Consider the following 15299-nt stretch of genomic DNA (forward strand, 5'->3'; position numbering starts at 1 on the left):
TCTGGTGTCTGTCCTGGTTACGTGGTAAAAATAGCAATAAGACAAAGAAAACCATTTCCCTTGTTAACAAGTGAGCTACATCTGGGGATTTTTGGGGGACAAAAAACAACAGGGGGTTTCGTCAACTCCGCGTTTTCCTTTGGAAAGGTTCTGGCTACGCCCCTGCCTACACACAAAAGCAGACCAGGTCGTCTACGTTGAATGATGGGCAATTAAATGTCCGTAGGGCCAATTCACGCCTAAGGCAGGCAGGTTCCCCGAGGCCATTTTTCTGCAGTGGTATGGTGTAAGGTAAGATAAAAGTGGCGTGGTTTAAGGGAAGATACTGTTGCAGGTGTCCAACATATGGTTCACGCACCAATTAGTAGTGACGCTGATCCAGAAATACGCAACAAAGCAGTCATACGATCAGTTCGCAGTCAGTCATACGGGAGACAGCCGGGCCAGGGCAGTGGCTGCCGACGGCAGACGGGAGCAAGGCCCATGTAAGGAATATATGACAGACGGGCTTCCTTTAGGTGGCTGTGATTGGAGAATTTCCGGCTTTATGGATTTTTTTGCATTGTTTTTGGCAATTCTAAGCCTCCGAATTTGTTTCCCTCTAAAATGCTTCTTTAAGTTTTATCTCTTGAAAAGCAGCCAGCGAAATGAAGGCGCATTACAAATCTGTCGCGCTGTTAGCTATCGATTAATTCCAAAATTCTCACCAGCCTCTGTCCAGGTCGCATTTGGGCATCAACCCTATGGAGGCAAATGCCTCATCAATGACCCGGAATGCCTACCCGCTCTCGGAATTTCGCCTCCCCAGGAAAGACAATGTCAAAATGGATGAATAACCTTAGGAGGCGGGATACCCTTAGTTGCCGAATGACATAGATAAGTCGAATAGGCAAGATTTTGTACCAGTGAGAAACAGCCCTAGATGCATATATAGCATAGCAGCCATGACATTTGAGTAAATAGCGATAACAACCTCTATCTCTACCCCCACCCCCACCCCCACTCCGGCTATCGGGCTTGCTTTCCAGAAAAAGTTACTGAAGTACATCTTGAGCTTGCCCCACCCTTTTTGAAACGTTCCTGCGCCTATGAGCAGGCCTGTTGTATGTAAACATGTACGGCTACGTTGCATTATGTTTGCAAGTCCCAAAGGGGAGGTTGAGGGTAACAAATGTACATCATGTAACTCTTCTCATTCTGCAAGGCGCTCCAACATTGCGTCTACGTGGATAGTACACTTTACTTTGTGTTGGCAAAAGGCCGCATTCCTGTCTGATGCCGCAGAGCGCGCTGGCGCGGCGAGCCTGCGTGTCAGAGCGCGGCACCCGGCGACGGGCAGTGTGAAACGGCGCTGCGATGGGGAATCTGGTTTATTCACGTCTCGTGGTGAGGCCGACATCGCTGCAGTACACGCGCCACGTTGGCTGGAGTGACGCAGGGCTGAGTATGTACTGGTGCAGGTGGCTGATCAGCCACGCACATCATGCTGACAGAGAATAGAAGCAGGCACTCCGCAAGTAATCACACAAACCAGCGGACAAAACCATTTCAAAGGAACGGGAGGTAGTGGGCAGTGAATAACAATATTGGTTGGCGTTCTTGGACCATATACATGTGGCGTGACTAAATCGTTTGCAATATCAACGTCGGCCAGGTATATCCCGAAAAAACAGATTATACAACGATGGGTGAAAAACAGCACCACTACGGCAATGTACGCCATTCCTGTTTGGCACCGACAATGAAGAGCTACGTTTTTAATCACTACCTTTCAACTCTTACATATCACAATGATAAAGAAAAGAGCCTGGTTCTCATAAAATACCATCCTGAACGATTTGCATGATCTGAATTCTCACTTGGCCTCCTCAGTCGTCTCGTTAATTGCATAATGCCCTATCAGTAATACCCGTACACAAAAAACACCAAAGACTCCACAACTACCAGACACCTTTCAGCTATATTATTCCAACAACATGATGTTGCGGTATAAAATTAATATCCCAGCATCTAACCCGACCATCCGAAGAGCTCCCAACCAGACCACGCCCACGTGAAACGACCTGGCTCCCCAATTTCATCCAGTTGAGCGCCATCTCCCGCTATCTCCCATCTCCCGCTTCGTTACCCGCTGTCCCAAAGCTGCGAAGCACAATCGCTGTCGTCGCGGGCCGCGGTCAAGGCGGCACTGGCTTCCGCGCCATCAGCAGGAAGTAGAAGTACCGGACGGTGATAGCGATAGCGCTAGTATCGACCTCCGGGTCGCCGTTGGAGAGCACTGCATGTAACCTGAGGCAATATCGTGTGATTTACTTTTTCTCACACGATTTCGGCGCATGTCGATGGCACACGTAGACGGCACACGTCGATGGTACACATCGGTGGTACACGTCGATGGCACACGTCGACGGCATACGTCGATGGTACACATCGGTGGTACACGTCGATGGCACACGTCGATGGCACACGTCGATGGTACACAAAGTGTTACAAAATCGCGTCCTGAAATTTCAAACATGGTGTAAAGAATAGGGCGGTCTCACCGCGACATATTCTGTCAGCACCATCTGTCACAGCTTCGAACTCGTCAACGGCAGACATGTTTTGCATCCAGACGTGCACAATTTGCTGCGAATTGATGCCCCAGCACCCGATATGGAATATGATTACGCTGGTCCAATGCACGTTTCTGCCCAACAGCCTTACGTCAGAAATCTGTCCCTGATACAATACGGCAGGATCGCACACACACCAGAAGTCACAAAGCGGTACCGTACCGATCGGCCTGACGCTCAGGTGGCGTGCCGGACCGTCCCGCCGGCCGCCAGCCACTCACCGCTCCCGGGTCTGCCGCAGCAGGGCCTCGCCCCGCTCGGCGCCGCAGCGGTCCACCATGGTCTGGAAGCCGGACCAGGTGCTGATGCCGCCTAGCAGGCCGTCTAGGGTCAGCGTCCGCTCCTGGTAGTGGCTCTCGTCCCTGCGGCCGCGGGCGGCGTCCGTCACCCGCGCGGGGCGGTGTCACGGCGGCAGGGTGGGGTCATAGAGCCGGCCAGACGTGGGGCACTGACCCGAGTGACCTCAGACAGGACGTGGACAGTGTCGGGAGAAGTCACACGGGCGGGGTGGTGGAATGATGAAACTGGACAGAAGTGACGATAGAAGAGAGAATCGCCGCTTGAGCAGATTTTATTGCCATTGTTGTCATTGGGGCTTTACGACGCGCCCAGCTGCTGTGGGTAGGTGGCGTCGCCTGCCTCTCAACCTGACAGGAAGGGCGCAGGGAACCGCAGGAAATTCAGCCCCGTATTTCTGGCTTCCTAGGCGTGCAGCTGAACCACTTCACTAGCTTCGCCCTTGCATAGACTTTCAAAGCGGGCTAATGCGCGATATGTCTTGGCTGTTTTTTCCCGCAACCTTGTTTACGGCCCAGAAAATTACGACACAGTGGAGGAGGGGTATTGATAGTGCATTTGTAAATTTACGCGTTGAGGGAACTGAAGGTACGGGGTTTGCTTCCCCGCTGTGCACTAGGGTGGGCCCTTTTTGCAACTTATTTTTTCATCAATGGCTGTAGGTCAAATTCTGATTCGTCGACACATGGCAATCACGAATCAAGCCGTGCAAACACATTTTGAGAAGTTTTCGTGATGGCGAAGCCGAAAAGTTTGCGGAGCGAAACATCGATTTTTCTGCCAAATTGGTTAAATCCGTCACAAATTGGAAATGAAAAAAATTATGTGCCGATCAAGTCGCTTATTGTCTACAAAATGGCACCGCTGAAACCAGTCTGTGTCTTTTATTTTCACTGTGCACGAACAAACGTTTCAAAGCTTGATGCTTAGTGCCCCGGACCGATCATAGATGGCGCTAGTGGTGGCCGCCCTCGACGCCCGCTAGGCGGAGCTCTGTCCCGCAGGGGCCTTCTGGAGTTTAGGTCAGAGCGTAGCCACTCACTGCACCCCCCTCCAACGCACCACTCGCCCCCCCCCCCCCCTCCCCCCCCCCCCCGCCCCGCCCCCGCCTCTCTCAAGGCCCCATTCTGGCCTAACCTGCCTGAGTGCCTGACTTAGGCAGCTGCTGTTTCTGTATGCGGCGCTTAGCAAGGATATTCAACGCCTTGCCGTCCCGCCTGTCTGCCCCCAACACCGTCGCCGCCGCCTCGGTCGTCAGTTTGATGGCTCTCTCGGTTGACTGTGTGTGGCAGGGGACGCCTGTGCTAAGGTGAATGTCTAGAAGAGCGGCCAGCTGCACCGATGTGAGCCCAAGCGTACAGGGTGGCTCGATGGGCAGCTTCCCGCTTCTGATGGTCTCCATCGTCGTGTTCAGCTCCATGTAGCTGTGAATATTACTTGCATTGAACGGCCAGATATGGCGTTGGGGTCCAAGGCGTTGCTAGGGGCAACGACATTTAAACAAAGCCTTGTGAGGCTTGTATGGTCTTGCTTGGGGGTTGTGTCCATGTCGTGTATGTTTTTTTCTTTGTTTCTGTTTACTCTGGGTATTTTTTTATTTTTGAATCTTTTTGGTAATTAATATGGGTGCTCGTCGGCGTGACGCACAGCCGCATAAAGCTTTTAATGTAGTGCCGTGTGACCCGCCCAACGGCAAGTTTCCAGATGTCGCGATGTTATCGGACGATTGCTTAAGATCAAAGCACAACAAAATTACGGAGCTAAGCAAGGGTAAGAACAGATATCAGTCAAGGAAATAGTAACAGAAGAGGCGAATGAGACGATTGCCGTTTGGGAGCGGGCACCCATTCCCACTAAGGACATGAACCGTGCGAGTTATCTAATCAACAAGCTGTGGAAGGAGACGGTGTCGGCTCGAAAGACGAAGGTGTCCAGCGGCCGCCAGTCAGCTGAGCGGCTTCAGGCACGGCTTGAAACGCTATTCGATATCGCGTCAGCCGCCAGAGTGCCGGAGCATCCGGGGGACGCCGCGTTCCTGATGGACCAGAGGTCTACACGCCGCATGTCCATTGGTCCCATGGACGCGGCCACCACCCAGCGCTGGCGTCGGCGGGTGGCCCGGCAGGCTGGAGAGCTGGCAGCGCGCCCAACGTCACAGGCCACCAAGGCAAACCCACAGCCAAGCCCTGCAGTCTGTGGGCCACGAGCTGCCGCCCAAGCAGCCGCACAAGCTATAAGGTCGGCCGCCATGAATCCAGAAATAGAGGAAAATGTTGCTGGCAACAGCGACGGCGCCCCCTATGCCGCTGACAGCGACGGCGCCGCCGGTGCTGGCAACGCTTTTGTCGGCAATGCCGTTGCCGATTCTTCCGATGCCAGCTGTAACGTCACTGACAATACCCCAGTCGCCATCGTTACCAGTGCCGAAGTTGCTGCCTGTCACGCGGCTGCCAGTACTGCGATCACGGATGACCCAGATTACGTTCCCCCACGGCCGCGGGGCACTCGAAAAATTGACTCGCGTCCGTTGGCTGAGGCGGCAGATGCAGCCGGGTTAGGCACAGTCAAAAACAGTCAAGCGTATGTCCGCGAAGTAAATGTCATAAGTTACAAGAAAAAAGCTTCGTCTGGCCGTCGAGAAAACCCGCAAGGAGAAAATATTTGCCATCGCCCTGAACGCCGCTGACTGCACCGCAGTTTTTTGTGACGGTCGCAACGACCCGACCTTGTCCCAGCTACAGCAAGGCACCAGCATATTGGTCACAATCACCACCCACAACGTTTCCGTCAACATGCACCCCGGTGACCAGTATATCGGTCACTTTGAGTGTGAGGGCCCTCACACGGGCGAACACGTCGCTCAGCAGCTGCTACATCTACTGACCGAAAGGGGCATTAACATCGACCAAGTCACCACCGTGGGCGGCGACGGCACCAACCAGGTGGTCGGAAGCAAGAGGGTTGGATGGCCCAGGTAAAGGCAAAGCTCGGCCGGCCCCTGGCCCGTGTGGTGTGTCTGCGTCCTTGACGGCAAGACCACTGGCCACGGCACATTCGAGGGGCCGATCGGCAAAGAGTTCCGCGGCCCCGTCCACAACCTGCCGGTGGCCGACTTCCCAGTAGTTGAATGCGACGACTGGATCGAGCTTCCCACCGCCGTCGAGCGTGAGCTCAGCACCGACGTCACACTCCTCTACAAGTGCGCCAAGAACGTGACAGTGGGCGACGCGAGCTCGGTGCGCCACTTGACGCACGACAAGGTGCACCATGCGCGTTGGTACACGGCCCAGAGCCGGCTACTGCGCCTGTACATGGCCACCAACAGTCCGACGCCGCAGCTGGCAGCGCTGGCCCGGTATGTGGTGTGCTTCTACGTGCCCATGGTGGTGCAGGTCAAGCACTAGTCGGACGCAGTGCACGCTGTACGGCACCTCACCGAGCAGGTGCGGCGCCAGCGAGCCCACTTCAGCGGCGACCTCCTGCGGGTGGTTCAACGGAGCGTCACCGACAACGCGCTGATGGCCCACCCGGAGAGCATCATGCTGGGGATGCTGTCCGATCCCAGCAGGGAGGTGTGAGTTGAAGCCGTTAGGTTCATCTTCTTCAAGACCCGCGAGACCCCGCCGACGGGCGAGGTTCGCCGATACGCCGTGCCGCGGGGCGAAGTTAACGTGAACGCCAACAGCTACATGGAGCTGAGCACGAGAATGGAGACCATCAGAAGCGGGAAGCTACCCATCGAGCCACCCTGTACGCTTGGGCTCACATCGGTGCAGCTGGCCGCTCTTGTAGACACTCCCCTTAGCACAGGTGTCCCCTGCCACACACAGTCAACCGAGAGAGCCGTCAAACTGACGATCGAGGCGTTGGCGACGGTGGTGGGGCAGACAGGCAGGACGGCAAGGCGCTGAACATCCTTGCTAAGCGCCGCATGCAGAAACAGCAGCTGCCTAAGTCAGGCACTTAGGCAGGTTAGGCCAGAATGGGGCCTTGAGAGAGGCGGGGGGGGGGGGGGGGGGGGGGGGGCGAGTGGTGGGTCGGAGGGAGGTGCAGTGAGTGGCTGCGCTCTGTCCTAAACTCCAGAAGGCCCCTGCGGGACAGAGCTCCGCCTAGCGGGCGGCGAGGGCGGCCACCACTAGCGCCATCTAAGATCGGTCCGAGGCACTAAGGATCGAGCTTTGAAACGTTTGTTCGTGCATGGTGAAGATAAAAAGACACAGACTGGTTCCAGTGGGGCCATTTTGTAGACAATAAATGATTTAATCGGCACATATTTTCTATAATTTTTCATTTCTAATTTCTAACGGATTTAACCAATTTGGCAAAAAAATCGGTGTTTCGCTCCGCAAACTTTTCGGCTTCGCCATCACGAGGACTTCTCAAAACGTGTTTTCATGGTTTGATTCGTGATCACCATGTGTCGACACATCAGAATTTGACCTATACCCATTTATAAAAAATAAGCTGCAAAAAGGGCCCACCCTACTGTGCACGCTCTTTCTGCCATAGTGAAAAGCAGGTGATGCCATAAATAGCTTGGGACGTCATACATAGCATATATGATGCATAGCATACATACATACAAAGCCCCGTCAGCTGAGTGCGTTGGAAAGCCCCAAAGGCACATGAAAAGTGCTCAACCGCAACACCACTTCTGGTTAGAAGGTATCTAGAAGTTACGAACGCTTGAAGGCTAGAGGGCATGCGGAGAGAAGAGAACATTAGCAGAGAGCGGGACGGTGCTGACCACAGGGTTTGCAGTATGTTGTTCTGTCCTGGACAGACAGAAAATGACAGCGTCCTTGATATGATACCTGATATCTGATATCTTGAAATGTACCTGATATCTGAGTGGCATTGCGACGCTTCCACATTTCCACACACTTTGACACCATTTCACACAAGACAGCACTGCCCCGGCCCGGCGGCGCCTGGTTCGTGCTGGCGCCTCGTCTCACGATGCGTCTCGCCGACCCTCAGACGGTGCTGTTCTCTGGCGGCGCAGCCGAGACCCACCTGACCTCGCCCGGGAAGGGAAGCCGGAAGCGTGGGTCGCTGTACCGGTCCTCCACGTCCTTCAGGATGTGGGTCCAGAAGCCGGCCAGGGCCACCTGAGCCTGTTGAATACAGCACAGCACGGTCGGCCGCCTTCCAGGACGAGATGACTCGTTCGTGGTCTCTCTTTTCGGGTTTCGCACAGCACACTCGCTGGAGGATTGCAACGCTCGCTTTTAAGCCAAGGCCATTCTAGGGGTCAGAGCAATTCCCTGTACTGCGCACCCGAGGAACCAGCCGGTTCGTGGTTGTCTCCAAATCTAAGACCAACAGCGCCAAGCTCGCCGGCCTCCGCACCCACCTGCACTATGACATCATTGAGCTCGGTCCAGAGCGCGCCGTCGCGGTACGGTTCGGGGAAGCCGTACCCATACAGAGCGAGCACGCCTCCTGGCACCAGCACGCGGTCCGCCTCCGCGAAGAAACGGGGCAGCTCGAAGAAATGGCAGCACTGGCAGGCGGTGACCAGCTGCACGGACTCGGCCGGCGCCGGGATCTCCTCGGCAGGATATACCCTGAGAGAGAGGGAGAGAGAGAGAGAGAGAGGGAAAGAGGGAGGGAGAGAGAGGGAGGGAGAGAGAGAGAGAGAGGGGAGATGAAACAGAGATGCCATGACGTCACGGAGCGAGGCAGAACAGAGACCACCTGGCAGTGTGGAACAGGCTGAACAGTGGCCCACCCCCGAAAAAATGGTAGGTCCCTGGTCCTTGATAGTGGGCAGCGGGTAACAACGACAGCGCTTCGGCGGTGGGAACTTAACGATCCGCTATTCAATTGTCTACAGCTGTGCAACATTTGGCGCGGCTACTCCACGTCTTTCGGAAACCACTCTGGAAAAACCTTCGGCGGGGAGGGGTGAATTTGACCCCCACCCGAGAGCGTGTTAAGAATAGCGCCATAACCGAGTTTTGTGAATGCAAGTGAAAACTATAAAGTCACTGATCGATATGCCAGAACCCCACAAGAAAGACAGAAAACATGTACACTGAACGATATTTGAATTCTGGAAACGCCGCACCTCTCGGCAGGATACCTATCGAGAGGATGAAATGCTACCAGTGAGCCAGCCCTACCAGTGAGCCAGCCCTACCGGTAGCGTGTCGATCTCCCATGGTCAGACTGGCAGTCCCTCAGTCGCCGTGCAAATGCTCCATGACGCAATAAAACGATGACGTTTAAGGGGCACGTTTGATACATGGTGGACTTGCGTTGTCTAGAGCAGTCTTTTCACTTCAAGATACCATTGGATACACGCGGACATATTTCATCATATCGGACACTTACCTGAATATCTCCTAATGTGGGACATTCCCTTTAAAGGACATTGGCGTCCAGCCATCGTCGAACAACGAGCCTAGACTCTTTTGGACACAGCGTTGGAATGCGAGGTAACGCAGCACCCTCGGAACACCTCGGCGAAGTTTCCCTTGGGTCTGTCCATCTCACCGGTACTCGATATTTGTGATGGTGTTATTCGCGGTGGCCTCCTTGATCTGCTCTGGGCTGACGTCCGTGGCTAGCATGGAACGGAAATGGGGTGCCAGGCAGCGGGTGTTCTGTCCATTGCCGCAGCCGACATCAAGTGCACGATCCAGCGGCAGCTTCTCCTGTGGATATTCCAGGCCAGTGGGGTGCCTTCCAACCAGCGCATATCTGGTGTTCGACAAGCAATGTGCACGTGCACAAACAACGCGCATGCACAAAGGTTAAGGGAAAATTAATGATTCGGGAACTCTTGGGCTGATGAGCACGCTTCTTTCAGTCATACACTCGATAAGGACATAATAATGCATGGTTGCATACCCTCAGAATTGGAACAGGTGATGTTATTCCTACAACCCATATTACACGAACGCAAGTCGTAAGTTTGACCACAAGCGCATCAATTGAATTTCTTAATATCTGCACTGTTTGATTGTAAGCGTGTGCACAGATCCATGACATTTTCAGGCGAATACGAGTATGTCGTGTCAAACCTAAATGCACTGCTTCACAACCAAGTGAGGTGACTGAAATTAATATCATGCACAGCCAATGTTAGAGTTTTCTCAATAACAAATATCGAATCAACTATAGCCTGGTCACGTATCCAGCACATAGCCTTACCTTGACAGCTTGCACAACAGCGTTAATGAGAGATGCTGGCGGGTTCGGCCGGAACTCTGCATACAGCTTTGCATGCGAGGATGCCTCAAACAGCCGAAGCATGGCGCGGATACTGTGAACTGAAAACACATCCAAGAAAACGCAATATTATACATGGCGTGACAGCATAGCGCGTTTTTGCTATATCACGCCACATCATCCTTGTAAGAATGTCTTCAGAGGCATGGTTGTCATCTTGTGAGGCGCTCTCCGGCGAACGGTGCCGCACGAGGGGGGAGGGGGGGGGGGCGGCGGAGCCGATTTGAGCATTTCGATAGCCTTTCCCTCGGTTGCATCCATACACATCGACTCAGCTATTGTCTATGGCAGCTGTATTACTGTTGTTGAGCGCAACATGCCACTGCCCACGGTAGGCGAGTAAATATAAGTCGGCTTCTGTGGTAAGGTTTAAAAAGTTATAGGCTATATCATCACTCCAAACTGCCTTAACTGTTTGAAGACCTGTAGGTTCGTGTCAGAGATTCGTGGTGGAATCAAAATGATAATGTAAAACATATTCTGAGACACGAATCACTATTTGTTCCATATTTTTCAAAAACATGGTATAAACTATTTAGGTGTTGGTAGTTGCAGATCAAATTAAAAATATTAATATTTTAGGTAACGGGTCACATTACATGTTGTCCGGTGAGAAACCGTTCGCTTTCGTCATTGCATACACTCTTCGTCACCTTATCAATATTTTTGAAAACCATAGCTCCTTAGCTATTAGTTAGATGCTGATTATTATCGACTGTCTGTTGTGAATCTTTTGTATCGGTATTCTGTGCTTATCTTCACCAATATTGGAGCATAACATCGCAATGTTTAAAAGAGACGTTTCTTCGAGAAGCAACAGCCCCCTTACACAGGGTTTTTCAGCATTTGGAAAGAGCGTCGGACGCCTGTTGAAAACAGGTTACGTCATGAGAAAAGCGTGACGTATAATGCATACCTTTTCGAGGCTGCTCAAACTGAAATTCAAGGAGCTTGCTCGTCGTAGTGTATGGTGCAATCGGTGCAATTCAAGCCGAAATGGCCGCTTAAATCACGTTAATATCCAGGCATGCAATAAAAATGTCATAGATAAGCCCGCTAACCACCTGCAATTGTGATGGAAGTAGGCCGGATTGGCATTCAAACAGGCCGTCTAACTAACTTGCACCATATCACTTAACGTACTGCACAGTGTGACCAGAGGAGAGATGTGAGAAAAAAGTAACTATTGTCTCAATGGCAATAGCTGTCGAGAAGTGCGATACATTCAACAACAGTACAACGCAGCCAGGCGCGCGGTTCACAGTCCGGAGCTATAGACTCGCGCCCTACACGCGTAAAGCGACCTAGCTAAGCAGCCCTTGTGACAGCGACATGAGCCAGCTGCACAGATGCCCGCCCTGCGCTCGTGATGTCATACGAGCACGTTCGTCTGGTCTGGTACCCATACCCTGTGGTATGCATCCAAGGGATAACTAATTCTTGCTGCGAATTTTCATTAATAAGCGTTCAACCCCTTACACTACTGACCATATGAGAACTGCGGATGAAGTAAAGTTGTTGTCCAGAATATCCACAGATGTTCAATAAAGGCCAGAAGGGCTGCAGTTGTTAGGACGGAAATCTCTCAAGGATGTGATGGAGTAAGCTGATGTAAAGTGCAGCTGATGGTTCATCTTCGTAGGAATCCAATACATTAAAACAGATTGAGATCTTGCGAATCACCGAATCTTGGAAATAGGAAGTCAGATACGAAAAACCAGGATTCGAATCCTCAAAAGCACAACCGGATCTTAAAACCCATCATCTGAGTGTGTAAATATGCGTTTAAATATCTCTCAACATAGGCTATATCCGAACACACTAAATTGTATGCGAAATTATCTTCAAAAATGTTTCGCGTCGCATGTGCATAACATGCAATTTTTTTGTCACTTCAGGCCTGACCATTTCTGGGGTTGCAAGGAGGAGGGGGGATCTCGTGCCCTTGCTTCCTCTACAAGGGGTATGTACCAAGACCCTCGAATACGAGCGTGTTGAAATCCACTTCCAGCGAGTGCAAGATGGCCAATGGGGCTACCCACCATCGTATAAAATAGATATTCATGTATCGAAACTTTCCACGCAACGGTTTTATGTCTGACACATTCATAAGCCTATCTATAGGTCAGATACTGTATTATGTATGTTGCGCACAAACTAGTTTTTAGGGGAACGCGTACGGCATCGTGCTGGCTACCTACCCTGTCTGCCTTGTCATACACTTTGCCATAGACTCCTCCATTGCTGATGGTAAGGAGAAGTATATGAATCGTCCCATGCCTAAAAAAAAACTTTTCGAAACGTACACAGTCTGGCACCAATGTCTCTCTCTATTCTTTTTGGCCAAATTAGAAATATGCAATAAGCCGAAGCATTGATGACTGAGCAAAGGTAGCCAGAAGCCACTAACGTAGACGTGGGCTTATGGGTTCTAGAGGATTGAGGTCTGATAATTCCGATGAAAATAATCAAATGCATTAATCAAATCAGGTAATCAAATGTCGATCTACCCGCTGTGGGATTCAAACATCAAATTCCAACAAATCCTCACCTGTAATTTGCAGCCTTTTATGAAAACGGTATGATTCTGAAATGCATAGACACTGGTACCTTAGCATAGGAACCGCAATTCAATGATTGGACGGCAAACAATACAACGCCACCTTGTAAAGGTGGATAAAAATACCACCTTGGAAGGGATTTGGGAGGCAGAAATTAGGCTTCGGAAACATTTTAAAGGTTAACGATTTAGGGGGTTAACTTTAACTTCTGTTAACATCATTAGCGATTTCACAGACTCTTTAAACTGCGTTAACCCACACGATTAATGATTTACATTAAGCGGAGTTAAATCTTTTTATTAACTCCACCCATCTCTGGATATATGCTAGTGAGCGTGCTTTTAAAGATTAAGTGCCAACAATTTTTTATCGCAGCCCACACTGAGCAGTGCGTTTGTACAAGCCTTGATCCCACTATGTAATCGCGGAATGCCTAGTCAACAGCATAATTTTTCGGAGAAAGTTGATTGCGCCCTCATGCTTACCATGGTCCGCCTTGTCTTGCATGACTCCCCCTGACCTTAAACGCAACTGCTACCACCTGGCGCAGGCCATCCCAAGCAGGGGCGAACAGCGAACGGTTAAAACGACTCTAACCCACCCACCTCACCACGCGGGATTGACTCCAGATCAAATCCAAACAGCCGGTCTAACCGGCTGAGCTGCCAGTATATACCCGTGTATGTACCACAAATGTATGCAAATATCCGCCCGCGTCTCACCATGTACATGCTGTGGACTATTTCCATCGGTACCACCTTATCAGTGTAGGCATTAATAAGTATGGCGCTTATCACAGCGAAGCTGCTGAGCTGTTCATTATGTCTGGCAAGTTGTGCACCAGTAGATATTTGTTGTGCTACACAATATCATTTGCTAGTGAAATTGGCCGGCTTTGCGTGCGATTTGGGCACAACTTATGTTTTCTTATGATCTTAGCAGTATCAATTTTAAGAATATTGTGTTCTAAACGCTCATAAACTTTGCGAAATTTGTGATCGATGCCCGCTTCAGTCATGCGGGCTTCTTTAACCGCGTCGTGCAGGTCTGGGTGGTCCAGTAGTGATTCCAGCTCCTCCCACCGTCCCCGCGCTTCCCGGCGGTGCATGTGACAGCAGCTCCCGCCTGGTGGGCGTTATAAATGTTTTAGATCTGGGCAGCTAGACAGATGACAATGCGAACATCATGCTACAACATGCAGCAAGAAAACTTGGTCCACTCTTCATTATAAGACAACTGAGTTTTGCTTACCCAGTGGATGCACGAATGCTAAGCGAGGTGCTAACAATGTCATAAGTTAGCAACCTTTTCTCATGCGCCGGTGGTCATGACTAAGCGATCAAGCAAAACCAAATGTTCTGAGCACCCATTCACGTGCTCAAGCACCCCTTTTACCAAAATTTGAAAATGATATTCACAAACTTTTAAATTTTACAGCACGTACATTCTAATCCCGAAAACCTGTGTCAAATCACCAGCTGCCATGAGTTTGTGCTGGCCGGATAGCGATTTCAGTCTGTAAGCAAATTTGTGAAATTCGTCTACTCCCACTGATCGGTAACTGTTGTTCCACATCTTGCAATAGTAGAAGCACTAAATAGCTGGTGCAGACCTCATAACAGGCTTTTACAAGGTACAGGCGAACAGGAAATCTTTGACCACAAAAAGGACCACATTCTAACCGTTCGCCCCTGGAAAAGGCAAATGGTGGCGGGCCAAAGGTCAACGGGGAGCCACACTCGCCACACTATTCACCGCTAGCCACGCTGCCATCTGGCTAACATGGCGGAGCATTGACATCTGTTGATCTGCTGTTATCTGTTTTCGTAGCCGATCATATAAAACCAGAAACGAGCGGCTATTGGAGCACTGGGTTCACGGGTCACGAAATCCCAGAAGATCCCAAAGCAAGGTGTTCGTTTAAATTTTGCATCAAGGTTGGCGCCCAGCGGACTACGACTCAGTCGTCTTGTGTGGCCGTGCCGTAGCATTTTCGATGAGCAAACGAAACTCAGAGCAGGCCGTAGTGACACGCATTGGCCCGGCACATGAGCTTACCCCAAATCGGTGAAGAGAATTCGTTGCCGCCGCTGCACCAGTCCGCCGTGTGAGCAAACCGCGCGCAGCCGTCCCAGTGTTTGTGTATAGAGACTGGGAGCTCTGGTGTCCAGCGTCACGTGATTGGCCGACGTCACATATGACACATGGCGCTAACAGACTGGACGGGGGGGGGGGAGGGGCACTGTCGGTCAGGAGCTGCTGGTCTTATCACGGTCGCAGTCAGGGCCAGCAGCGGATAGCGACGTACCGTCAGAAAATGGCGTTGCGATGCGTTTGACCCCAAAGGAACTAGCTTCGGCCGGTGTGGGGAAGTACCGCCCCCTCGGGTTCTGTAACGGATGGAGGCTCAAGCTGCTAATTTCAGGGCCTAGTTCACGAGATCACAGCCCTCTCGGTACGTAAGCTGGGGGGGGGGGGGGGCGGAGGGCACCATGCAGACCACGTCTTGTCGCCTGTGCTGCATGCCGGGTGCCTTCGTGGACCTCGGCGTGGGGTGTCCGGCTGCCCGCAGCGGCTTACGACGAGA

The 15299-nt window shown here is 51.7% G+C and overlaps 1 protein-coding gene across 3 annotated transcripts; it reads right to left on the reverse strand.

Moving 5' to 3' along the window:
• Positions 1 to 1352: 1352 nt before the first annotated feature.
• On the reverse strand, positions 1353 to 14847 carry LOC119094023 (putative methyltransferase DDB_G0268948). 3 transcript variants are annotated; one of them, XM_037217082.1, is made up of 7 exons: positions 14771 to 14847; positions 10074 to 10192; positions 9414 to 9574; positions 8269 to 8482; positions 7929 to 8029; positions 2837 to 2977; positions 1353 to 2289 (listed from the first exon to the last, which is right to left on the reverse strand). In XM_037217082.1, the coding sequence occupies exons 2-7, from the start codon at positions 10173 to 10175 to the stop codon at positions 2178 to 2180; spliced, it is 831 nt and encodes a 276-aa protein (XP_037072977.1). In that variant the 5' UTR covers positions 10176 to 10192; positions 14771 to 14847; the 3' UTR covers positions 1353 to 2177. The 3 variants fall into 3 exon arrangements, with proteins under 3 accessions (XP_037072977.1, XP_037072976.1, XP_037072978.1); XM_037217081.1 differs by lacking the exon at positions 14771 to 14847 and adding an exon at positions 13718 to 13783; XM_037217083.1 differs by lacking the exon at positions 14771 to 14847 and adding an exon at positions 13746 to 13764.
• Between the last annotated feature and the right edge of the window lie 452 nt (positions 14848 to 15299).

This window comes from Pollicipes pollicipes, unplaced genomic scaffold, assembly GCF_011947565.3.
Source record: "Pollicipes pollicipes isolate AB1234 unplaced genomic scaffold, Ppol_2.1 Scaffold_4002;HRSCAF=4701_pilon_pilon_pilon, whole genome shotgun sequence".
NCBI lineage: Eukaryota > Metazoa > Arthropoda > Thecostraca > Pollicipedomorpha > Pollicipedidae > Pollicipes > Pollicipes pollicipes.

Coding starts and splice junctions, on each gene's coding strand:
- LOC119094023 (XM_037217081.1), bottom strand. Junction 8,030..8,268: donor TCAATGATGTCATAGTGCAG/GTGGGTGCGGAG, acceptor TGTATTCAACAG/GCTCAGGTGGCCCTGGCCGG. Junction 2,978..7,928: donor CCCTTCCCGGGCGAGGTCAG/GTGGGTCTCGGC, acceptor CCGCGGCCGCAG/GGACGAGAGCCACTACCAGG.